Source organism: Cetorhinus maximus, unplaced genomic scaffold (genome assembly GCF_964194155.1).
Source record: "Cetorhinus maximus unplaced genomic scaffold, sCetMax3.hap1.1 HAP1_SCAFFOLD_2281, whole genome shotgun sequence".
In the NCBI taxonomy this organism is placed as follows: Eukaryota; Metazoa; Chordata; class Chondrichthyes; order Lamniformes; family Cetorhinidae; genus Cetorhinus; species Cetorhinus maximus.
The window spans coordinates 25,001-49,285 of record NW_027598220.1 but is presented as its reverse complement, the minus strand read 5'-3'; the positions used below and the strand labels follow the sequence as shown (position 1 = coordinate 49,285).

Sequence of the window (24,285 nt, the reverse complement as noted above, 5' to 3'; positions counted from 1 at the left end):
AGAGGGAGTCTCTCCGTCAGGGACCCCTGTTAAAGAGGGTGACTCAACAATGGTGCAAAGGAAGGTGAAAACCTTCCTCAGAGGAAGATTGGTGGCAGAGAGTCGGAAAGGGACCTGGTCGAGGACGATTGGAAACCAGGTCTGGCAGGTGGAAGGTGGGGGATTGAGTTCTGGGGAGATCTCCAAAGCGGAGATAGCTCGGGAATGTACCAGAAGTGGGGGCTGGGGGTGGGGAAGGAAGGGTGCTTATTACAGCAGCTCTCTGGATACATTCGCGTTAGGAGCAGGAGTAGGCCCTTCGGCCCTCTAACCTGCTCCGCTGATCTGATTATGGCCTCCACCTCCCTGTCCGCCCGCCTGTACCCCCTTGACTCCCTGGTCAATCAGGACGCAGCCTCCCTGGCGGAGGGGGGTGGGGGAGAACTCCGCAGACTGGCCACCCTCCTGTGCTGTAAGTGACTCGATGACTCCATTGCCCATTTGCCCTGTCATCTCCCTCAGTGGCTCATTCTGTCTGAGCACCGCTCCCTCCCCGTGGTTCCCTCCCTCCCCGTCGCTCCCTCCCTCCCCGTCGCTCCCTCCCTCCCCGTCGCTCCCTCCCTCCCCGTCGCTCCCTCCCTCCCCGTCGCTCCCTCCCTCCCCGTCGCTCCCTCCCTCCCCGTCGCTCCCTCCCTCCCCGTCGCTCCCTCCCTCCCCGTCGCTCCCTCCCTCCCCGTCGCTCCCTGCCTCCCCGTCGCTCCCTCCCTCCCCGTCACTCCCTCCCTATCGCTCCCTCTCTCCCTCCCTATCGCTCCCTGCCTCCCCGTCGCTCCCTCCCTCCCCGTCACTCCCTCCCTCCCCGTCGCTCCCTCCCTCCCCGTCGCTCCCTCCCTCCCCGTCGCTCCCTCTCTCCCTCCCTATCGCTCCCTGCCTCCCCGTCGCTCCCTCCCTCCCCGTCGCTCCCTCCCTGTCGGTCCCTCCCTATCGCTCCCTCCCTCCCCCCTCCCCCCCATCACTCCCTCCCTGACCGTCGCTCCCCCCTCTCTCTTCCCATCTCTCTATCTCTCCCCGTCTCCCTCCGTGTCCCTCGTTCTGTCTCTCTCTCCCTCTCTCGTTCTGTCTCTCTCTCCCTCTCTCGTTCTGTCTCTCTCTCCCTCTCTCGTTCTGTCTCTCTCTCCCTCTCTCGTTCTGTCTCTCTCTCCCTCTCTCGTTCTGTCTCTCTCTCCCTCTCTCGTTCTGTCTCTCTCTCCCTCTCTCGTTCTGTCTCTCTCTCCCTCTCTCGTTCTGTCTCTCTCTCCCTCTCTCGTTCTGTCTCTCTCTCCCTCTCTCGTTCTGTCTCTCTCTCCCTCTCTCGTTCTGTCTCTCTCTCCCTCTCTCGTTCTGTCTCTCTCTCCCTCTCTCGTTCTGTCTCTCTCTCCCTCTCTCGTTCTGTCTCTCTCTCCCTCTCTCGTTCTGTCTCTCTCTCCCTCTCTCGTTCTGTCTCTCTCTCCCTCTCTCGTTCTGTCTGTCCCTCTCTCTCTCTCTCGTTCTGTCTGTCCCTCTCTCTCTCTCTCGTTCTGTCTGTCCCCCTCTCTCTCTCTCGTTCTGTCTGTCCCTCCCTCTCTCTCTCTCGTTCTGTCTGTCCCTCCCTCTCTCTCTCTCTCTCTCGTTCTGTCTGTCTCTCTCTCTCCCTCTCTCCCGTTCTCTCTCTCTCTCTCTCTCTCCCCCAGTCTCTCTGCACTGCTACTGCAGTTAGGCTCACAAGTAGTTGAAGCTTCTACGCAGACCGCTTCCTCCCCTCGGAACGCAGCGCGAGTAAGGAACAGAGCAGAGGCCGCACTGGAGCAGGACGAGCTGCCGGAGGAGGGAGGATGAGGAGGAGAAGGACTCTCAACATGAGGCCGTATCACTCCACCCCACCCCCTTTGGATGCTCAGGGGGCAAGTCTCCTAGCTGAGCCTTAGCGGGGGCACAGTGTCTCAGTCACCTCCGCTTCTCTGAAATCTGCTCTAAAGCAGGGCGAGGAGGGCATCGCCTGTGAGGGTGACAGCGACGATGAACTGTTGTGCGCGGGGCGTGTTCGTGGGGGCACTCGAACGGAAGAACGGTATCTTCATTTCCAGAGAGAAGCAAGGCAGAGTGAGCATGAAGGGGTGCTCCAATGGCGGGCATCCCCATGGTGCAGGACAGCACCGCCTTTTCATTGACTGCTGGCTTGCCGATGCGAGGGGTATGTTGGAGAGCTCTTCTCCTTCTCCTCCCTCCTCCAGCAGCGCGTCCTACTCTAGCGTAGCCTCTGCTCTGTTCCTTACGCTGCAATATCAGGGGAAACGCCTCTCTGGGAGAAAGAGGTTTGCATAGAACCTTCAACTGCTTGCGAGGGACACTCAGACCGAATTCGACACCGAGCCCCTGAGGGAGATGTCAGGACACGGATTAATCGAGTCATTTACAGGACTGGGGATGAGGGGGAAGGGTGGCAGTGGTGGGTGCATGCTACATGAGTTTGGGAGGGTAAAGGTGTGTGCTATTCGCATTGGAGGAGTTGGGTTTGTCTTATTAGGGCAAGGGCGGACATTAATTAATTCATTCCATTGTCGATCCCCTATTGACTGCAATCCCTTGGCACCCTCTGGCCGACTGAACCCACCCAGAATGCTCTCCCTCCGCCTGGCTCAACGCAAAAGGTCCATCTGGAGACAACTAAAAGCTGAAGGAGCGTCACAATGGGAAGATGGGACCACCTTCTCCTCCGTGGATAGATCGGAGACGTTGGGACTGTTCTCCTCGGAGAGGAGAAGGTGGAGAGGAGATTTGATCGAGGTGTTCAACATCACGAGGGGGTCTGGGACGGAGTGGATCGGGAGAAACTGTTCCCATTGGAGGGGAAGGATCGAGAAGCAGAGGGACACGGATTGAAGGCGATGGGTAAAAGGAGCGACGGAGACACGAGGAGAAACTTTTTCACACAGTGAGGGGTTAGGATCTGGAACACGCTGTCTGAGAGTGTGGGGGGAGGGAGGGTCAATCGAGGGGGAATGGGACTGTTGCCGGGAAAGGGAGAATGTGCAGGGTTAACAGGGAGAAGGCGGGGGAGCGGGACAAAGTGAATCACTCATTCAGAGAGGCAGTGCAGACACAATGGCCTCAATCTCTCCTGCTGTGCTGTAACCACACTGGGATTCTGGGAGAGAGGGAAGAGGACCACAACATATTTGGTGATGATGGTTGAGGGATTATTTTTGGTCCCAGGGCCATTGCCAGGAACACCTTCATCTCCCGCATTGTCTCCTATACCATCTAAGAGGGAAGATAGAGCCCCTGGATTAACGCCATCTCCGACAGTGCGGCGCTCCCTCAGCACTGACCCTCCGACAGTGCGGCGCTCCCTCAGCGCTGACCCTCCGACAGTGCGGCGCTCCCTCAGCGCTGACCCTCCGACAGTGCGGCGCTCCCTCAGCGCTGACCCTCCGACAGTGCGGCGCTCCCTCAGCGCTGACCCTCCGACAGTGCGGCGCTCCCTCAGCGCTGACCCTCCGACAGTGCGGCGCTCCCTCAGCGCTGACCCTCCGACAGTGCGGCGCTCCCTCAGCGCTGACCCTCCGACAGTGCGGCGCTCCCTCAGCGCTGACCCTCCGACAGTGCGGCGCTCCCTCAGCGCTGACCCTCCGACAGTGCGGCGCTCCCTCAGCGCTGACCCTCCGACAGTGCGGCGCTCCCTCAGCGCTGACCCTCCGACAGTGCGCCGCTCCCTCAGCGCTGACCCTCCGACAGTGCGGCGCTCCCTCAGCGCTGACCCTCCGACAGTGCGGCGCTCCCTCAGCGCTGACCCTCCGACAGTGCGGCGCTCCCTCAGCGCTGACCCTCCCACAGTGCGCCGCTCCCTCTCTCTCTCTGTCTCTGTCAGTCTCTCTCTGCCTCTCTCTCTGCCTCTCTCTCTGCCTCTCTCTCTGCCTCTCTCTCTGTCTCTCACTCTCACTCTCTCCCTCTCTCTCTCTCTCTCTGCCTCTCTGTCTCTGTCAGTCTCTCTCTCTGCCTCTCTCTCTGCCTCTCACTCTGCCTCTCTCTCTGTCTCTCTCTCTCTCTCTCTGCCTCTCTGTCTCTGTCAGTCTCTCTCTGCCTCTCTCTCTGCCTCTCTCTCTGCCTCTCTCTCTGTCTCTCACTCTCACTCTCTCCCTCTCTCTCTCTCTCTCTGCCTCTCTGTCTCTGTCAGTCTCTCTCTCTGCCTCTCTCTCTGCCTCTCACTCTGCCTCTCTCTCTGTCTCTCACTCTCACTCTCTGTCTCTCCCTCTCTCCCTGTCTCTCACTTTCTGTCTCTCTCTCTTTGTCTCTCTCCCTCTCTCTGTCCCTCCCTCCCTCCTTCTCTCTCTCTCTCTCTCTCTCTCTCTGTCTCCCTGCAACAAGTCCCAAACTTGTCCACAATGGCTTGAAGTCGCTTTGATTTTTTTTTGGAACGAGAGTGGGCGGGCGTCCTCACTGCAGCTCCACTGACCAAACCCCCATGAGGTGTGTGCTGCTCACTCACTCTCTCTCTCTCTCTGTCTGTCTGTCTGTCTGTCTGTCTGTCCCGCCAAACAGCTCCGACTATGGGACAAGCAGTGGGGGGTGGGGGGGGAGAGGAGAGTGGGTGTCCCCACTCTCTAGCCCGCCCTCCCCACCCTCTGGCACTCTGTCAGAGCTCCTTCAGCTCCCAAAGCCCTGCGCTTGCACCCTTTAAAGGGACGACGTCTGCAACCCAGCCGCAAACTGCCCTGGGATTCTCTCGGCGGAGAGAACGCCGGAGGGATGTGAGGGAGGGAGGGAGGGAGGGAGGGAGGGCGACCAGAGGGCTGGTACTTTACAAACTGGTGTATGTATATACACACACACACCAGCTGCTTCGCTGTGCTGCCTTCTCACTGTCCACATACACACCGAGTTCAGCAACAAAGCCCACACTTCTGACAAATCACTCAGACCTTCCTTTCTCTCCATCTCCATCGCTGCCTTTCTCTCTCTCTGTCTGTCTCTCCACCTCTCTCTCTGCCTCTCTCTCTCTCTCTCGCTCATCTCTGCTGCTCTCTCGGTGTCTCTACCGCTCCATCCAAATCGAGTTCTCTCTCTCTCTCTGTCCTTCTCTCTCTCTCTCTCTCTCTCTGTCCTTCTCTCTCTCTCTCTCTCTGTCCTCTCTCTCTCTCTCTGTCCTTCTCTCTCTCTCTCTCTCTGTCCTTCTCTCTCTCTCTCTCTCTCTCTGTCCTTCTCTCTCTCTCTCTCTCTGTCCTTCTCTCTCTCTCTCTCTCTCTCTGTCCTTCTCTCTCTCTCTCTGTCCTTCTCTCTCTCTCTCTGTCCTTCTCTCTCTCTCTCTCTTTCCTTCTCTCTCTCTCTCTCTCTGTCCTTCTCTCTCTCTCTCTGTCCTTCTCTCTCTCTCTCTCTCTGTCCTTCTCTCTCTCTCTCTCTCTGTCCTTCTCTCTCTCTCTCTCTCTCTGTCCTTCTCTCTCTCTCTCTCTCTGTCCTCTCTCTCTCTCTCTCTCTCTGTCCTTCTCTCTCTCTCTCTCTCTGTCCTTCTCTCTCTCTCTCTCTCTGTCCTTCTCTCCCTCTCTCTCTCTGTCCTTCTCTCCCTCTCTCTCTCTGTCCTTCTCTCTCTCTCTCTCTGTCCTTCTCTCTCTCTCTCTCTCTCTCTCTCGCTCTCTCTCTCTCTCTCTCTGTCTCTCTCTCTCTCTCTCTCTGTCCTTCTCTCTCTCTCTCTCTCTGTCCTTCTCTCTCTCTCTCTCTCTCTGTCCTTCTCTCTCTCTCTCTGTCCTTCTCTCTCTCTCTCTCTCTCTGTCCCTCTCTCTCTCTGTCCCTCTCTCTCTCTCTGTCCCTCTCTCTCTCTGTCCGCCTCTCTCTCTGTCCGTGTCTCTCTCTCTGTCCTTCTCTCTCTCTCTGTCCTTCTCTCTCTCTCTCTCTCTGTCCTTCTCTCTCTCTCTCTCTCTCTCTGTCCGCCTCTCTCTCTGTCCGTGTCTCTCTCTCTGTCCTTCTCTCTCTCTCTGTCCTTCTCTCTCTCTCTGTCCGTGTCTCTCTCTCTGCCCGTCTCTCTCTCTCTCTCTGTCTCTCTCTCTCTGTCCTTCTCTCTCTCTGTCCGCCTCTCTCTCTCTGTCCGTCTCTCTCTCTCTGTCCGTCTCTCTCTCTCTGTCCCTCTCTCTCTCTGTCCCTCTCTCTCTCTCTCTGTCCCTCTCTCTCTCTCTCTGTCACTCTCTCTCTCTCTCTCTCTCTGTCCCTCTCTCTCTCTCTGTCCCTCTCTCTCTCTCTCTGTCACTCTCTCTCTCTCTCTGTCACTCTCTCTCTCTCTCTGTCCCTCTCTCTCTCTCTCTGTCACTCTCTCTCTCTCTCTCTCTCTGTCACTCTCTCTCTCTCTGTCACTCTCTCTTTCTCTCTTTCTGTCACTCGCCCTATCTCTCTAAGTTTTTCTCGGTCTCCCTCTCCTGCTCACTCTGTTTCATCCTCTCTCTCTCTCTCTCTCTCTCTCTCTTTCTCTTCCTCTCACTTGCTCTCCGTTGCTCTCTCCCTCTCTCTGCCAGAGTCTCTCTCTCTCTCACGTCCCGGTGCTCCGCAGTGCTAGGTCGAGGATTGAGCGAAGATGATCTGGAGGCTGCAGCTGGTGATGGTTCTGGAGGTTTACCTGCGGGGGTCTCTCTGCCATGTCCGAGAAGGTGAGTAAACTTCACTCCGTTCACTATGCATAGTGTCAGGGGAAGCAGACAAAACAAAAAGGTACAGCGATGGGGGAGGTTCCTGTATTGAGAATCCAGGGTTAATTCGTCAGGTTACAGCACGGGGTTAGATACAGAGTAAAGCTCCATCTACACTGTCCCCATCAAACACTCCCAGGACAGGTACAGCACGGGGTTAGATACAGAGTAAAGCTCTCTCTACACCGTCCCCATTAAACACTCCCAGGACAGGTACAGCACGGGGTTAGATACAGAGTAAAGCTCCCTCTACACCGTCCCCATCAAACACTCCCAGGACAGGTACAGCACGGGGTTAGATACAGAGTAAAGCTCCCTTTACACTGTCCCCATCAAACACTCCCAGGACAGGTACAGCATGGGGTTAGATACAGAGTAAAGCTCCCTCTACACCGTCCCCATCAAACACTCCCAGGACAGGTATAGCACGGGGTTAGATACAGAGTAAAGCTCCCTTTACACTGTCCCCATCAAACACTCCCAGGACAGGTACAGCATGGGGTTAGATACAGAGTAAAGCTCCCTCTACACCGTCCCCATCAAACACTCCCAGGACAGGGACAGCACGGGGTTAGATACAGAGTAAAGCTCCCTCTACACCGTCCCCATCAAACACTCCCAGGACAGGTACAGCACGGGGTTAGATACAGAGTAAAGCTCCCTCTACACCGTCCCCACCAAACACTCCCAGGACAGGTACAGCACGGGGTTAGATACAGAGTAAAGCTCCCTCTACACTGACCCCATCAAACACTCCCAGGGCAGGTGCAGTGCGTCTGACAGACAATGGCACCTTGTTCAAGAGGGGGATGGACAGTGTATCTAAGGCAGGCTGGATTGCAAACTCAAGCTAATTTGGAGTCAGCGTTTCCTACAAGGGGTGATTCAGAGACCAATTACATTTATGTGTAAGTTTTATAATTGAGAACAAAAGGTTAGTTCTCCTTTTGAAGATTATTTTGTACCCATGTGATGTTTGAATGTAATGGCTGGGGTGTGACAAAGGTGTTTTATGCATTGTGGCGTCCGGTGGCCAATCTCCTTTGGCATTGCTCCCGGTTGCAGGTAACGTTGTGCCGGTGGTAATTGGTTAAGGTGGGTTCAGCGACCTCTCGTTGCTGCCGATGGAAGAGCGACGGGAATCGGGGGATGCTCGAGAGGCCGGAATCGGAGGAGCGCAGAGATCTCGGAAGGGCGTAGGGGCTCCGGGAGGTTACAGAGATAGGGAGGGTTGTAGGGGCTGGAGGAGGTTACAGAGCTAGGGAGGGTTGTCGGGGGCTGGAGGAGGTTACAGAGGTAGGGAGGGGTGTAGGGGGCTGGAGGAGGTTACAGAGATAGGGAGGGGTGTAGGGGGCTGGAGGAGGTTACAGAGATAGGGAGGGGTGTAGGGGGCTGGAGGAGGTTACAGAGATAGGGAGGGGTGTAAGGGCTGGAGGAGGTTACAGAGATAGGGAGGGTTGTATGGGGGTTACAGAGATAGGGAGGGTTGTAGGGGGCTGGAGGAGGTTACAGAGATAGGGAGGGTTGTAGGGGCTGGAGGAGGTTACAGAGATAGGGAGGGTTGTAGGGGCTGGAGGAGGTTACAGAGATAGGGAGGGGTGTAGGGGTTGGAGGAGGTTACAGAGATAGGGAGGGTATAGGGGCTGGAGGAGGTTACAGAGATAGGGAGGGTTGTAGGGGCTGGAGGAGGTTACAGAGATAGGGAGGGGTGTAGGGGGCTGGAGGAGGTTACAGAGATAGGGAGGGTTGTAGGGGCTGGAGGAGGTTACAGAGATAGGGAGGGTTGTCGGGGCTGGAGGAGGTTACAGAGATGGGGAGAGTTGTAAGGGGGTTACAGAGATGGGGAGGGATGTAGGGGCTGGAGGAGGTTACAGAGATAGGGAGGGTTGTAGGGGCTGGAGGAGGTTACAGAGATGGGGAGGGGTGTAGGGGCTGGAGGAGGTTACAGAGATGGGGAGGGGTGTAGGACGTTACAGAGATGGGGCTGGGGGTGGGGGTGCAGGCGAGGGGGAGGGAGGTTTTTGGAGAAGCAGCTGGGGATTTCCAGACTGGAAGGGGGATTTGAGAGAGGTCTGTCGAGCTCTGCCGGTCGGGATTTCTGTTCCCCTTGGCAACGCCTGTGTTGTGGTTTTTCACCCAGAGGGGCCGGCTGAGATGTTTCTTGATGTGGGCTGGTGGCTGTGGAGGGGGTGGGGGGAAGAAATCTGGCTTCACACCGAAGAAAGTCCCTTTGAAATGAGAGACACGGCAAATTCTTCCCTCTCATCTCCATCCCGGGCCCCAAATTCTACTAACATCAAAAACAGCCCTCGGAGCTCATCCTCCCTGAGAGGCAAGGGTCCAACTCTGACACCCCTCCCTATCCCTGTAACCTCCTCCAGCCCCTACAACCCTCACTATCCCTGTAACCTCCTCCAGCCCCTACACCCCCTCCCTATCCCTGTAACCTCCTCCAGCCGCTACAACCCTCCCTATCTCTGTAACCTCCTCCAGCCCCTACAACCCTCCCTATCTCTGTAACCTCCTCCAGCCCCTACAACCCTCCCTATCTCTGTAACCTCCTCCAGCCCCTACAACCCTCCCTATTTCTGTAACCTCCTCCAGCCCCGACACCCCTCCCTATCTCTGTAACCTCCTCCAGCCCCCTACAACCCTCCCTATCTCTGTAACCTCCTCCAGCCCCCTACAACCCTCCCTATCTCTGTAACCTCCTCCAGCCCCTACAACCCTCTCTATCTCTGTAACCTCCTCCAGCCCCCTACACCCATCCCTATCTCTGTACCCTCCTCCAGCCCCTTACACCCCTCCCTATCTCTGTAACCTCCTACGACCCTCCGAGATCTCTGCGCTCCTCCAATCCCGGCCTCTCCAGCATCCCCCGATTCCCATCGCTCCGCCATTGGCGGCCGGGCCTTCAGCTGCCTGGGAGAGTGGGGGCCTAAGCTCTAGAATTGCCTCACTCAACCTCTCCGTCTCTCTCCCTCTCTCCCTCTCTCTCTCTCTCTCTCCTCCTTTAAGACGCTCCTTAAAACCCGGCCTCTTTGTCCGAGCTCTCTCTCGCCCGTCCCTAAGGTCTCCTCGTGTGGCTCGGGGTCCGATTGGTCTCGATCATCGCACCAGCCTCTGGAGCTGCTTTGCTGTCTTATGGACGGTAGGTGACCCTCTCTGTCCCACCCCTCTCCCAACTCCCAACCTCTCCTGCCCTGGCCATTGCTGAAGCCAGGTTCCCGGTCGCCAGGGGAGGGGGCGATCGTTGGCAATGGACTTTCCCCCTCCCCTCGGACGGTTGAACTGACCTTGATAACTGCCAACCGCTGACCACCAGCCCTTTGGTGGCAAAGGGTTGGTGGGGGTCGGCGGGCGAGGGGTCTTCGCGGGGTAAAACGGGTGGGGCGACCGTAATGGTGGAGTGGGGGGTGAGGGGGTGGGTGCGGGTACTGAGTCCCAGGGAGTGTTTGGAGGTGATGTCTCTCAGAATGAGGGGTAGAAGCGAGGGCCCTCCCAGCGGAGGCTCGGCGAGGTACAGGGGGGTTGGGATTGGCAGGCGTTTCCCGGGTGTGACGGGTTTCCCACAAGTGCTGCCTGTGTCCGGTCAGAGCCTCACCCACTGCGAGGCTGCTCCTTTAGCCAGGATGTCCAACACCGTGACCCCGTAACCGTCACCGTGACCCCGTAACCGTCACCGTGACCCCCGTAACCAACACCGTGACCCCATAACCATCACCGCAACCCCATAACCGTCACCGCGACCTTATAACCATCACCGTGACCCTATAACCAACACCGTGACCCCATAACCAACACCGTGACCCCTTTAGCCATCACCGTGACCCCGTAACCAATGCCATGACCCCATAACTGTCACCGTGACCCCGTAACCATCACCGTGACCCCATAACCGTCACCGTGACCCCATAACCATCACCGTGACCCCATAACCATCACCGTGACCCCATAACCAACACCGTTACCCCTTAACCAACACCGTCACCCCATAACCAACACCGTGACCCCTTTAGCCGTCACCGTCACCCCATAACCATCACCGTGACCCCTTAACCAACACCGTGACCCCATAACCGTCACCGTGACCCCATAACCGTCACCGTGACCCCTTTAGCCGTCACCGTGACCCCTTTAGCCGTCACCGTGACCCCTTTAGCTGTCACCGTGACCCCGTAACCGTCACCGTGACCCCATAACCGTCACCGTGACCCCTTAACCGTCACCGTGACCCCTTTAGCCGTCACCGTGACCCCTTTAGCCGTCACCGTGACCCCTTTAACCGTCACCGTGACCCCTTTAGCCGTCACCGTGACCCCATAACCGTCACCGTGACCCCTTTAGCCGTCACCGTGACCCCATAACCATCACCGTGACCCCATAACCGTCACCGTGACCCCTTTAGCCGTCACCGTGACCCCATAACCGTCACCGTGACCCCATAACCGTCACCGTGACCCCATAACCGTCACCGTGACCCCATAACCGTCACCGTGACCCCTTTAGCCGTCACCGTGACCCCTTTAGCCGTCACCGTGACCCCTTTAGCCGTCACCGTGACCCCTTTAGCCGTCACCGTGACCCCTTTAGCCGTCACCGTGACCCCTTTAGCCGTCACCGTGACCCCTTTAGCCGTCACCGTGACCCCTTTAGCCGTCACCGTGACCCCTTTAACCGTCACCGTGACCCCTTTAGCCGTCACCGTGACCCCTTTAACCGTCACCGTGACCCGGAACCGTCACCGTGACCCCATAAACAACACCGTGTGTCTGTAATCATCACTGTAACCCCATAACACCGTGTGGGAGAGAGGGAGAGTGACCCAGTGTGGGAGAGAGGGAGAGTGACCCAGTGTGGGAGAGAGGGAGAGTGACCCAGTGTGGGAGAGAGGGAGAGTGATCCAGTGTGGGAGAGAGGGAGAGTGAGACTGTGCGGGAGAGAGGGAGAGTGACCCAGTGTGGGAGAGAGGGAGAGTGACCCAGTGTGGGAGAGAGGGAGAGTGACCCAGTGTGGGAGAGAGGGAGAGTGACCCAGTGTGGGAGAGAGGGAGAGTGACCCAGTGTGGGAGAGAGGGAGAGTGACCCAGTGTGGGAGAGAGGGAGAGTGACCCAGTGTGGGAGAGAGGGAGAGGGACCCAGTGTGGGAGAGAGGGAGAGTGACCCAGTGTGGGAGAGAGGGAGAGTGACCCAGTGTGGGAGAGAGGGAGAGAGACACCGTGTGGGAGAGAGGGAGAGTGACCCAGTGTGGGAGAGAGGGAGAGTGACCCAGTGTGGGAGAGAGGGAGAGTGACCCAGTGTGGGAGAGAGGGAGAGTGACCCAGTGTGGGAGAGAGGGAGAGTGACCCAGTGTGGAAGAGAGGGAGAGTGACCCAGTGTGGGAGAGAGGGAGAGTGAGACTGTGTGGGAGAGAGGGAGAGTGACCCAGTGTGGGAGAGAGGGAGAGTGACCCAGTGTGGGAGAGAGGGAGAGTGACCCAGTGTGGGAGAGAGGGAGAGTGACCCAGTGTGGGAGAGAGGGAGAGTGACCCAGTGTGGGAGAGAGGGAGAGTGACCCAGTGTGGGAGAGAGGGAGAGTGACCCAGTGTGGGAGAGAGGGAGAGTGACCCAGTGTGGGAGAGAGGGAGAGTGACCCAGTGTGGGAGAGAGGGAGAGTGACCCAGTGTGGGAGAGAGGGAGAGTGACCCAGTGTGGGAGAGAGGGAGAGTGACCCAGTGTGGGAGAGAGGGAGAGTGACCCAGTGTGGGAGAGAGGGAGAGTGACCCAGTGTGGGAGAGAGGGAGAGTGACCCAGTGTGGGAGAGAGGGAGAGTGACCCAGTGTGGGAGAGAGGGAGAGTGACCCAGTGTGGGAGAGAGGGAGAGTGACCCAGTGTGGGAGAGAGGGAGAGTGACCCAGTGTGGGAGAGAGGGAGAGTGACCCAGTGTGGGAGAGAGGGAGAGTGACCCAGTGTGGGAGAGAGGGAGAGTGACCCAGTGTGGGAGAGAGGGAGAGTGACCCAGTGTGGGAGAGAGGGAGAGTGACCCAGTGTGGGAGAGAGGGAGAGTGACCCAGTGTGGGAGAGAGGGAGAGTGACCCAGTGTGGGAGAGAGGGAGAGTGACCCAGTGTGGGAGAGAGGGAGAGTGACCCAGTGTGGGAGAGAGGGAGAGTGACCCAGTGTGGGAGAGAGGGAGAGTGACCCAGTGTGGGAGAGAGGGAGAGTGACCCAGTGTGGGAGAGAGGGAGAGTGACCCAGTGTGGGAGAGAGGGAGAGTGACCCAGTGTGGGAGAGAGGGAGAGTGACCCAGTGTGGGAGAGAGGGAGAGTGACCCAGTGTGGGAGAGAGGGAGAGTGACCCAGTGTGGGAGAGAGGGAGAGTGACCCAGTGTGGGAGAGAGGGAGAGTGACCCAGTGTGGGAGAGAGGGAGAGTGACCCAGTGTGGGAGAGAGGGAGAGTGACCCAGTGTGGGAGAGAGGGAGAGTGACCCAGTGTGGGAGAGAGGGAGAGTGACCCAGTGTGGGAGAGAGGGAGAGTGACCCAGTGTGGGAGAGAGGGAGAGTGACCCAGTGTGGGAGAGAGGGAGAGTGACCCAGTGTGGGAGAGAGGGAGAGTGACCCAGTGTGGGAGAGAGGGAGAGTGACCCAGTGTGGGAGAGAGGGAGAGTGACCCAGTGTGGGAGAGAGGGAGAGTGACCCAGTGTGGGAGAGAGGGAGAGTGACCCAGTGTGGGAGAGAGGGAGAGTGACCCAGTGTGGGAGAGAGGGAGAGTGACCCAGTGTGGGAGAGAGGGAGAGTGACCCAGTGTGGGAGAGAGGGAGAGTGACCCAGTGTGGGAGAGAGGGAGAGTGACCCAGTGTGGGAGAGAGGGAGAGTGACCCAGTGTGGGAGAGAGGGAGAGTGACCCAGTGTGGGAGAGAGGGAGAGTGACCCAGTGTGGGAGAGAGGGAGAGTGACCCAGTGTGGGAGAGAGGGAGAGTGACCCAGTGTGGGAGAGAGGGAGAGTGACCCAGTGTGGGAGAGAGGGAGAGTGACCCAGTGTGGGAGAGAGGGAGAGTGACCCAGTGTGGGAGAGAGGGAGAGTGACCCAGTGTGGGAGAGAGGGAGAGTGACCCAGTGTGGGAGAGAGGGAGAGTGACCCAGTGTGGGAGAGAGGGAGAGGGACCCAGTGTGGGAGAGAGGGAGAGGGACCCAGTGTGGGAGAGAGGGAGAGGGACCCAGTGTGGGAGAGAGGGAGAGGGACCCAGTGTGGGAGAGAGGGAGAGGGACCCAGTGTGGGAGAGAGGGAGAGTGACCCAGTGTGGGAGAGAGGGAGAGTGACCCAGTGTGGGAGAGAGGGAGAGTGACCCAGTGTGGGAGAGAGGGAGAGTGACCCAGTGTGGGAGAGAGGGAGAGTGACCCAGTGTGGGAGAGAGGGAGAGTGACCCAGTGTGGGAGAGAGGGAGAGTGACCCAGTGTGGGAGAGAGGGAGAGTGACCCAGTGTGGGAGAGAGGGAGAGTGACCCAGTGTGGGAGAGAGGGAGAGTGACCCAGTGTGGGAGAGAGGGAGAGTGACCCAGTGTGGGAGAGAGGGAGAGTGACCCAGTGTGGGAGAGAGGGAGAGTGACCCAGTGTGGGAGAGAGGGAGAGTGACCCAGTGTGGGAGAGAGGGAGAGTGACCCAGTGTGGGAGAGAGGGAGAGTGACCCAGTGTGGGAGAGAGGGAGAGTGACCCAGTGTGGGAGAGAGGGAGAGTGACCCAGTGTGGGAGAGAGGGAGAGTGACCCAGTGTGGGAGAGAGGGAGAGTGACCCAGTGCGGGAGAGAGGGAGAGTGACCCAGTGCGGGAGAGAGGGAGAGTGACCCAGTGCGGGAGAGAGGGAGAGTGACCCAGTGCGGGAGAGAGGGAGAGTGACCCAGTGCGGGAGAGAGGGAGAGTGACCCAGTGCGGGAGAGAGGGAGAGTGACCCAGTGCGGGAGAGAGGGAGAGTGACCCAGTGCGGGAGAGAGGGAGAGTGACCCAGTGCGGGAGAGAGGGAGAGTGACCCAGTGCGGGAGAGAGGGAGAGTGACCCAGTGCGGGAGAGAGGGAGAGGGACACCGTGCGGGAGAGAGGGAGAGGGACACCGTGCGGGAGAGAGGGAGAGGGACACCGTGCGGGAGAGAGGGAGAGGGACACCGTGTGGGAGAGAGGGAGAGAGACACCGTGTGGGAGAGAGGGAGAGTGACCCAGTGTGGGAGAGAGGGAGAGTGACCCAGTGTGGGAGAGAGGGAGAGTGACCCAGTGTGGGAGAGAGGAGAGTGACCCAGTGTGGGAGAGAGGGAGAGTGACCCAGTGTGGGAGAGAGGGAGAGTGACCCAGTGTGGGAGAGAGGGAGAGTGACCCAGTGTGGGAGAGAGGGAGAGTGACCCAGTGTGGGAGAGAGGGAGAGTGACCCAGTGTGGGAGAGAGGGAGAGTGACCCAGTGTGGGAGAGAGGGAGAGTGACCCAGTGTGGGAGAGAGGGAGAGTGACCCAGTGTGGGAGAGAGGGAGAGTGACCCAGTGTGGGAGAGAGGGAGAGTGACCCAGTGTGGGAGAGAGGGAGAGTGACCCAGTGTGGGAGAGAGGGAGAGTGACCCAGTGTGGGAGAGAGGGAGAGTGACACCGCGTGGGAGAGAGGGAGAGTGACCCAGTGTGGGAGAGAGGGAGAGTGACCCTGTGTGGGAGAGAGGGAGAGTGAGACTGTGCGGGAGAGAGGGAGAGTGAGACTGTGCGGGAGAGAGGGAGAGTGACCCTGTGTGGGAGAGAGGGAGAGTGAGACTGTGCGGGAGAGAGGGAGAGTGACCCAGTGTGGGAGAGAGGGAGAGTGACCCAGTGTGGGAGAGAGGGAGAGTGACCCAGTGTGGGAGAGAGGGAGAGTGACCCAGTGTGGGAGAGAGGGAGAGAGACACCGTGTGGGAGAGAGGGAGAGGGACCCAGTGTGGGAGAGAGGGAGAGTGACCCAGTGTGGGAGAGAGGGAGAGTGACCCAGTGTGGGAGAGAGGGAGAGTGACCCAGTGTGGGAGAGAGGGAGAGTGACCCAGTGTGGGAGAGAGGGAGAGTGACCCAGTGTGGGAGAGAGGGAGAGAGACACCGTGTGGGAGAGAGGGAGAGGGACCCAGTGTGGGAGAGAGGGAGAGGGACCCAGTGTGGGAGAGAGGGAGAGTGAGACTGTGTGGGAGAGAGGGAGAGGGACACCGTGTGGGAGAGAGGGAGAGGGACCCAGTGTGGGAGAGAGGGAGAGTGACCCAGTGTGGGAGAGAGGGAGAGTGACCCAGTGTGGGAGAGAGGGAGAGTGACCCAGTGTGGGAGAGAGGGAGAGTGACCCAGTGTGGGAGAGAGGGAGAGTGACCCAGTGTGGGAGAGAGGGAGAGTGACCCAGTGTGGGAGAGAGGGAGAGTGACCCAGTGTGGGAGAGAGGGAGAGTGACCCAGTGTGGGAGAGAGGGAGAGTGACCCAGTGTGGGAGAGAGGGGAGAGTGACCCAGTGTGGGAGAGAGGGAGAGTGACCCAGTGTGGGAGAGAGGGAGAGTGACCCAGTGTGGGAGAGAGGGAGAGTGACCCAGTGTGGGAGAGAGGGAGAGTGACCCAGTGTGGGAGAGAGGGAGAGTGACCCAGTGTGGGAGAGAGGGAGAGTGACCCAGTGTGGGAGAGAGGGAGAGTGACCCAGTGTGGGAGAGAGGGAGAGTGACCCAGTGTGGGAGAGAGGGAGAGTGACCCAGTGTGGGAGAGAGGGAGAGTGACCCAGTGTGGGAGAGAGGGAGAGTGACCCAGTGTGGAGAGAGGGAGAGTGACCCAGTGTGGGAGAGAGGGAGAGTGACCCAGTGTGGGAGAGAGGGAGAGTGACCCAGTGTGGGAGAGAGGGAGAGTGACCCAGTGTGGGAGAGAGGGAGAGTGACCCAGTGTGGGAGAGAGGGAGAGTGACCCAGTGTGGGAGAGAGGGAGAGTGACCCAGTGTGGGAGAGAGGGAGAGTGACCCAGTGTGGAGAGAGGGAGAGTGACCCAGTGTGGGAGAGAGGGAGAGTGACCCAGTGTGGGAGAGAGGGAGAGTGACCCAGTGTGGGAGAGAGGGAGAGTGACCCAGTGTGGGAGAGAGGGAGAGTGACCCAGTGTGGGAGAGAGGGAGAGTGACCCAGTGTGGGAGAGAGGGAGAGTGACCCAGTGTGGGAGAGAGGGAGAGTGACCCAGTGTGGGAGAGAGGGAGAGTGACCCAGTGTGGGAGAGAGGGAGAGTGACCCAGTGTGGGAGAGAGGGAGAGTGACCCAGTGTGGGAGAGAGGGAGAGTGACCCAGTGTGGGAGAGAGGGAGAGTGACCCAGTGTGGGAGAGAGGGAGAGTGACCCAGTGTGGGAGAGAGGGAGAGTGACCCAGTGTGGGAGAGAGGGAGAGTGACCAGTGTGGGAGAGAGGGAGAGTGACCCAGTGTGGGAGAGAGGGAGAGTGACCCAGTGTGGGAGAGAGGGAGAGTGACCCAGTGTGGGAGAGAGGAGAGTGACACCGAGTGGGAGAGAGGGAGAGTGACCCTGTGTGGGAGAGAGGGAGAGTGAGACTGTGCGGGAGAGAGGGAGAGTGAGACTGTGCGGGAGAGAGGGAGAGTGAGACTGTGCGGGAGAGAGGGAGAGTGACCCTGTGTGGGAGAGAGGGAGAGTGAGACTGTGCGGGAGAGAGGGAGAGTGAGACTGTGCGGGAGAGAGGGAGAGTGACCCAGTGTGGGAGAGAGGGAGAGTGACCCAGTGTGGGAGAGAGGGAGAGTGACCCAGTGTGGGAGAGAGGGAGAGTGACCCAGTGTGGAGAGAGGGAGAGAGACACCGTGTGGGAGAGAGGGAGAGGGACCCAGTGTGGGAGAGAGGGAGAGTGACCCAGTGTGGGAGAGAGGGAGAGTGACCCAGTGTGGGAGAGAGGGAGAGTGACCCAGTGTGGGAGAGAGGGAGAGTGACCCAGTGTGGGGAGAGAGGGAGAGTGACCCAGTGTGGGAGAGAGGGAGAGTGACCCAGTGTGGGAGAGAGGGAGAGAGACACCGTGTGGGAGAGAGGGAGAGGGACCCAGTGTGGGAGAGAGGGAGAGGGACCCAGTGTGGGAGAGAGGGAGAGTGAGACTGTGTGGGAGAGAGGGAGAGGGACACCGTGTGGGAGAGAGGGAGAGGGACCCAGTGGGGGAGAGAGGGAGAGTGACCCAGTGTGGGAGAGAGGGAGAGTGACCCAGTGTGGGAGAGAGGGAGAGTGACCCAGTGTGGGAGAGAGGGAGAGTGACCCAGTGTGGGAGAGAGGGAGAGTGACCCAGTGTGGGAGAGAGGGAGAGTGACCCAGTGGTGGGAGAGAGGGAGAGTGACCCAGTGTGGGAGAGAGGGAGAGTGACCCAGTGTGGGAGAGAGGGAGAGTGACCCAGTGTGGGAGAGAGGGAGAGTGACCCAGTGTGGGAGAGAGGGAGAGTGACCCAGTGTGGGAGAGAGGGAGAGTGACCCAGTGTGGGAGAGAGGGAGAGTGACCCAGTGTGGGAGAGAGGGAGAGTGACCCAGTGTGGGAGAGAGGGAGAGTGACCCAGTGTGGGAGAGAGGGAGAGTGACCCAGTGTGGGAGAGAGGGAGAGTGACCCAGTGTGGGAGAGAGGGAGAGTGACCCAGTGTGGGAGAGAGGGAGAGTGACCCAGTGTGGGAGAGAGGGAGAGTGACCCAGTGTGGGAGAGAGGGAGAGTGACCCAGTGTGGGAGAGAGGGAGAGTGACCCAGTGTGGGAGAGAGGGAGAGTGACCCAGTGTGGGAGAGAGGGAGAGTGACCCAGTGTGGGAGAGAGGGAGAGTGACCCAGTGTGGGAGAGAGGGAGAGTGACCCAGTGTGGGAGAGAGGGAGAGTGACCCAGTGTGGGAGAGAGGGAGAGTGACCCAGTGTGGGAGAGAGGGAGAGTGACCCAGTGTGGGAGAGAGGGAGAGTGACCCAGTGTGGGAGAGAGGGAGAGTGACCCAGTGTGGGAGAGAGGGAGAGTGACCCAGTGTGGGAGAGAGGGAGAGTGACCCAGTGTGGGAGAGAGGGAGAGTGACCCAGTGTGGGAGAGAGGGAGAGTGACCCAGTGTGGGAGAGAGGGAGAGTGACCCAGTGTGGGAGAGAGGGAGAGTGACCCAGTGTGGGAGAGAGGGAGAGTGACCCAGTGTGGGAGAGAGGGAGAGTGACCCAGTGTGGGAGAGAGGGAGAGTGACCCAGTGTGGGAGAGAGGGAGAGTGACCCAGTGTGGGAGAGAGGGAGAGTGACCAGTGTGGGAGAGAGGGAGAGTGACTCAGTGTGGGAGAGAGGGAGAGGGACCCAGTGTGGGAGAGAGGGAGAGGGACCCAGTGTGGGAGAGAGGGAGAGGGACCCAGTGTGGGAGAGAGGGAGAGGGACCCAGTGTGGGAGAGAGGGAGAGGGACCCAGTGTGGGAGAGAGGGAGAGGGACACTGTGTGGGAGAGAGGGAGAGTGAGACCGTGCGGGAGAGAGGGAGAGTGAGACTGTGCGGGAGAGAGGGAGAGTGAGACTGTGTGGGAGAGAGGGAGAGTGAGACTGTGTGGGAGAGAGGGAGAGTGAGACTGTGTGGGAGAGAGGGAGAGTGAGACCGTGCGGGAGAGAGGGAGAGTGAGACCGTGCGGGAGAGAGGGAGAGTGACACCGTGCGGGAGAGAGGGAGAGTGACATCGTGCGGGAGAGAGGGAGAGAGACACCGTGCGGGAGAGAGGGACAGTGAGAGAGACAGACAGGGAGAGAGGGAGAGTGAGAGAGACAGGCAGGGAGAGTACAGTGGGAAGTGAGCGAGTGTGAGGGGAGGTGACAGGCGTTGAGAGCTCGGAAGCTGTACAGACAGGCCCCTCCCTGGCTTGAAGCACTCTCTCAGGAGACTGACATGAAAAGGGGCGATTAGAGAAGCTTTTAAAAGTTGCGATGAGAGAATAGAAAAGAGATCAAAAGGAGAAGGTCAGCCCGTGTGGGTGCCCGGCGGGGAGGAGGTGCCTGTGGGAAAGCACAGCCATTGTAAACTAACTTTCAAATAATCCCTTTCAAATTGTGCAGATGTCTGCTACAGTAACCCACTGCCAAACCCACACACACACTATCACACACACACACACACACACACATAATCACATACACACATACACACACACACACACCCACACACACACATAATCACATACACACACACTATCACACACACACACACACACATAATCACATACACACACACACACAGCCACACACATACACACTCACTGTCACACACTATCACACACACACACACACATAATCACATACACACATACACACACACACACACACACACACACACACATAATCACATACACACACACTATCACACACACACACACACATAATCACATACACACACACACACAGCCACACACATACACACTCACTGTCACACACTATCACACACACACATAATCACATACATACACACACACTATCCCGCATACACACACACACATAATCACATACATACGCATACACACACACACACACACAACCACACACACTGTCACACACTATCACACATACACACACACACATACATACACATACACACACGCGCACAACCACACACATACACACGCACTGTCACACACTATCACACACACACGCACAATCACACATGCACAATCACACATACGCATACACACACTATTGCGCGCACACACTCAATCACACATGCACAAGCATACACACACACACACACACAATCACACACACACTATCACGCATACACACACAAGCATACATACACACACACGCACACACACACTATCGCACATACGCGTACATACACTATCACGCATACACACACTAACACACACACATTTACACACACACACATTTACACACACACTAACACACACACTATCACGCATACACTCTCACACATACACACACGCACACCCACACACATGCCCGCGCACACACGCACTCACACACAGACCCAAACACTCTCTCTCACACACACACACACACACTCTCTCTCTCTCTGTCTCTCACATACACACTCTCTCTCTCACACATACACACTCTCTCTCACACATACACACACTTTCTCGCTCTCTCACACACACACTCTCTCTCTCTCTCTCTCTCACACACACACTCACACTCACTCACTCTCTCTCTCTCTCTCTCTCTCTCTCTCTCTCTCTCTCACACACACACACTCACACTAACTCTCTCTCTCTCTCTCTCTCCCTCTCTCTCTCTCTCTCTCACACACACACACACACACACACACACACACATACACACATACTCTGTGTCTGTCAAACCTCTCTACACCCAGCACACTGTAGTTGAGGAGTATTGACAACAAAACTGGCCTTTCAGCCCCATCTCTCCGTGCTGTCCTCCCAGAACCCCGCCCTTCATTTCCCCCTCCCCCTGTCCCCGTATCCTTCTAATCCTCTCTCCCTCATGTGTTTATCCAGTTTCCCCTCCTTAAACACATCGACACGATTCACCTTGACCACTCCCCGTGGGAGCGAGTCCCACATTCTCCCCGCTCCCCGTGGGAGCGAGTCCCACATTCTCCCCCGCTCCCCGCGGGAGCGAGTCCCACATTCTCCCCCCACTCCTTGTGGGAGCGAGACCCACATTCTCCCCGTGGGAGCAAGTCCCACATTCTCCCCATGGGGGTGAGTCCCACATTCTCCCCGCTCTCTGGGTAAAGACGTTTCTCCTGAATTCCCCGATGGGATTTATTAGTGACCGTCTGATATTGATGTTTCCCCTCGTTCTGGTCTCACTAACAAGTGGAAACATCTTCCCTATGTCTACACCATCGAACCCCTTTCATAACCTTAAAGACCAGGTCACACGCCAACTCAACCTTCTCTTTTCCAGAGAATAGAGCCCCAGCCTGTTTAATTTGTCCTGGTCACTCTAGCCTCTAGGTTATCATGTTAATCGAGTCACACACTGTAGAACCATCCCCTCTACACCCTCTTTAACATATGGAGACCGGGACTGTGCACAGTGCTCCAAGTGTGGTCTAACCGAGGGATACGGAGACCAGAACTGTGCACAGTGCTCCGAGTGTGGTCTAACCGAGGGATATGGAGACTAGGACTGTGCTCAGTGCTCCGAGTGTGGTCTAACCGAGGGATACGGAGACCAGAACTGTGCACAGTGCTCCGAGTGTGGTCTAACCGAGGGATATGGAGACCAGAACTGTGCACGGTGCTCCGAGTGTGGTCTAACCGAGGGATATGGAGACCAGAACTGTGCACAGTGCTCCGAGTGTGGTCTAACTTAGGTATACAGAGACCAGAACTGTGCACAGTGCTCCCAGTGTGGTCTAACCGAGGGATATGGAGACCGGAACTGTGCACAGTGCTCCGAGTGTGGCCTAACTGAGGGATATGGAGACCAGAACTGTACACAGTGCACCGAGTGTGGTCTAACCGAGGGATACGGAGACCGGAACTGTGCACAGTGCTCCCAGTGTGGTCTAACCGAGGGATACGGAGACCGGAACTGCGCACGGTGCTCCGAATGTGGTCTAACCAAGGGGATACGGAGACCAGAACTGTGCACGGTGCTCCGAGTGTGGTCTAACCAAGGGGGATATGGAGACCGGAACTGTGCACGGTGCTCCGAGTGTGGTCTAACCGAGGGATACGGAGACCAGAACTGTGCACAGTGCTCCGAGTGTGGTCTAACCAAGGGGGATATGGAGACCGGAACTGTGCACGGTGCACCGAGTGTGGTCTAACCGAGGGATACGGAGACCAGAACTGTGCACAGTGCTCCGAGTGTGGTCTAACCGAGGGGATACGGAGACCGGAACTGTGCACAGTGCTCCGAGTGTGGTCTAGCCGAGGGGATACGGAGACCGGATCTGTGCACAGTGCTCCGAGTGTGGTCTAACAGAGATACGGAGACCAGAACTATGCACAGTGCTCCGAGTGTGGTCTAACCGAGGGATATGGAGACCGGAACTGTGCACAGTGCTCCGAGTGTGGTCTAACCGAGGGATACGGAGACCAGAACTGTGCACAGTGCTCCGAGTGTGGTCTAACCGAGGGGATACGGAGACCGGAACTGTGCACAGTGCTCCGAGTGTGGTCTAACCGAGAGGGATACGGAGACAGGAACTGTGCATAGTGCTCCGAGTGTGGTCTAACCGAGGGGGATACGGACACCGGAACTGTGCACGGTGCTCCGACTGTGGTCTAACCGAGGGATACGGAGACCAGAACTGTGCACAGTGCTCCGAGTGTGGTCTAACCGAGGGGGATACGGACACCGGAACTGTGCACAGTGCTCCAAGTGTGGTCTAACCCAGGTATACGGAGACCAGAACTGTACACAGTGCACCGAGTGTGGTCTAACTTAGGTATACAGAGACTGGAACTGTGCACAGTGCTCCGAATGTGGTCTAACTGAGGGATATGGAGATCGGAACTGTGCACAGTGCACTGAGTGTGGTCTAACCGAGGGATACAGAGACCAGAACTGTGCACAGTGCTCCGAGTGTGGTCTAACCGAGGGGATACGGAGACCGGAACTGTGCATGGTGCTCCGAGTGTGGTCTAACCGAGGGGGATACGAAGACTGGAACTGTGCACAGTGCTCCGAGTGTGGTCTAACCGAGGGGGATACGGAGACCAGAACTGTGCACAGTGCTCCGAGTGTGGTCTCACTTAGGGATACGGAGACCGGAACTGTGCACAGTGCTCCGAGTGTGGTCTAACCGAGGGATACGGAGACCAGAACTGTGCACAGTGCTCCGAGTGTGGTCTAACAGAGATATGGAGACCAGAACTGTGCACAATGCTCCGAGTGTGGTCTAACCGAGGGATATGGAGACCGGAACTGTGCACAGTGCTCCGAGTGTGGTCTAACCGAGGGGGATACGGAGACCGGAACTGCGCGCGGTGCTCCAAGTGTGGTCTAACCGAGGTGTTGGGTTATGGGACGGTACTGAGGTTGGCTGATTAGATCCGAGAGATATGATCGATGATAACTGGTGCTGGGCGAACTGGTGTCCGAGCCCCACGGAGCTGGGGGGTTGGCGGTGGGGAGAAGGAGAGTATGAAATAACTCCGACACACCATTCCGCCTCTGTCCCCTCCTAGAAATCTCCGAGTGCTTCAGGGTGAATGGCGCCGATTACCGGGGCCAGCAGGACCGGACCTCGCCGGAGAACGGGAACGTTTGCCTCTACTGGAACCAGACCCACCAGCACACCTACAACACGCTCAAGTACCCCGACGGCCAGTGGGGGCTGGGGAACCACAACTACTGCCGGTCAGTCAGTCAGTCATCGCTGGGACGGTGGGTGGGGGTGGTAAGGGGTGGTGGAGGCGGGGAGGTGAAGAGCGTGGCAAAGCCGGTTCGATTACGCCAGGACACGGGCGCACGAGATCGTCCGATTGAGAGGGGGGTAGGCCATTCGGCCCCTCTCCAGCCTGCTTTCTCCCACCCCCCATTCGATAAGATGGCAGCTGATCCGATTATGTCCTCGACTCCACTTTTCCTGTCTGTTCCTCCCCTCGTAACCCCCGACAGAGAGAGGGAGGGCTGTAGGGGGCTGGAGGAGGTTACAGAGATAGGGAGGGTTGGAGGAGGTTACAGAGATAGGGAGGGGTAGTAGGGGCTGGAGGAGGTTACAGAGATAGGGAGGGTAGTAG

The 24,285-nt window shown here is 58.1% G+C and overlaps 1 protein-coding gene across 1 annotated transcript in view; it reads left to right on the top strand.

Moving 5' to 3' along the window:
* Window positions 1-6,455: 6,455 nt before the first annotated feature.
* The window catches only part of LOC144677181 (kremen protein 2-like), a gene marked incomplete at its 3' end in the record, with an annotated part of 26,406 nt that continues 8,576 nt past the window's right edge, over window positions 6,456-24,285 (top strand). The window contains exons 1-2 of the mRNA XM_078537371.1: window positions 6,456-6,626; window positions 23,731-23,902. Coding sequence (XP_078393497.1) covers window positions 6,554-6,626; window positions 23,731-23,902 — 245 coding nt within the window. The remainder of the gene's footprint in view (window positions 6,627-23,730; window positions 23,903-24,285) is intronic.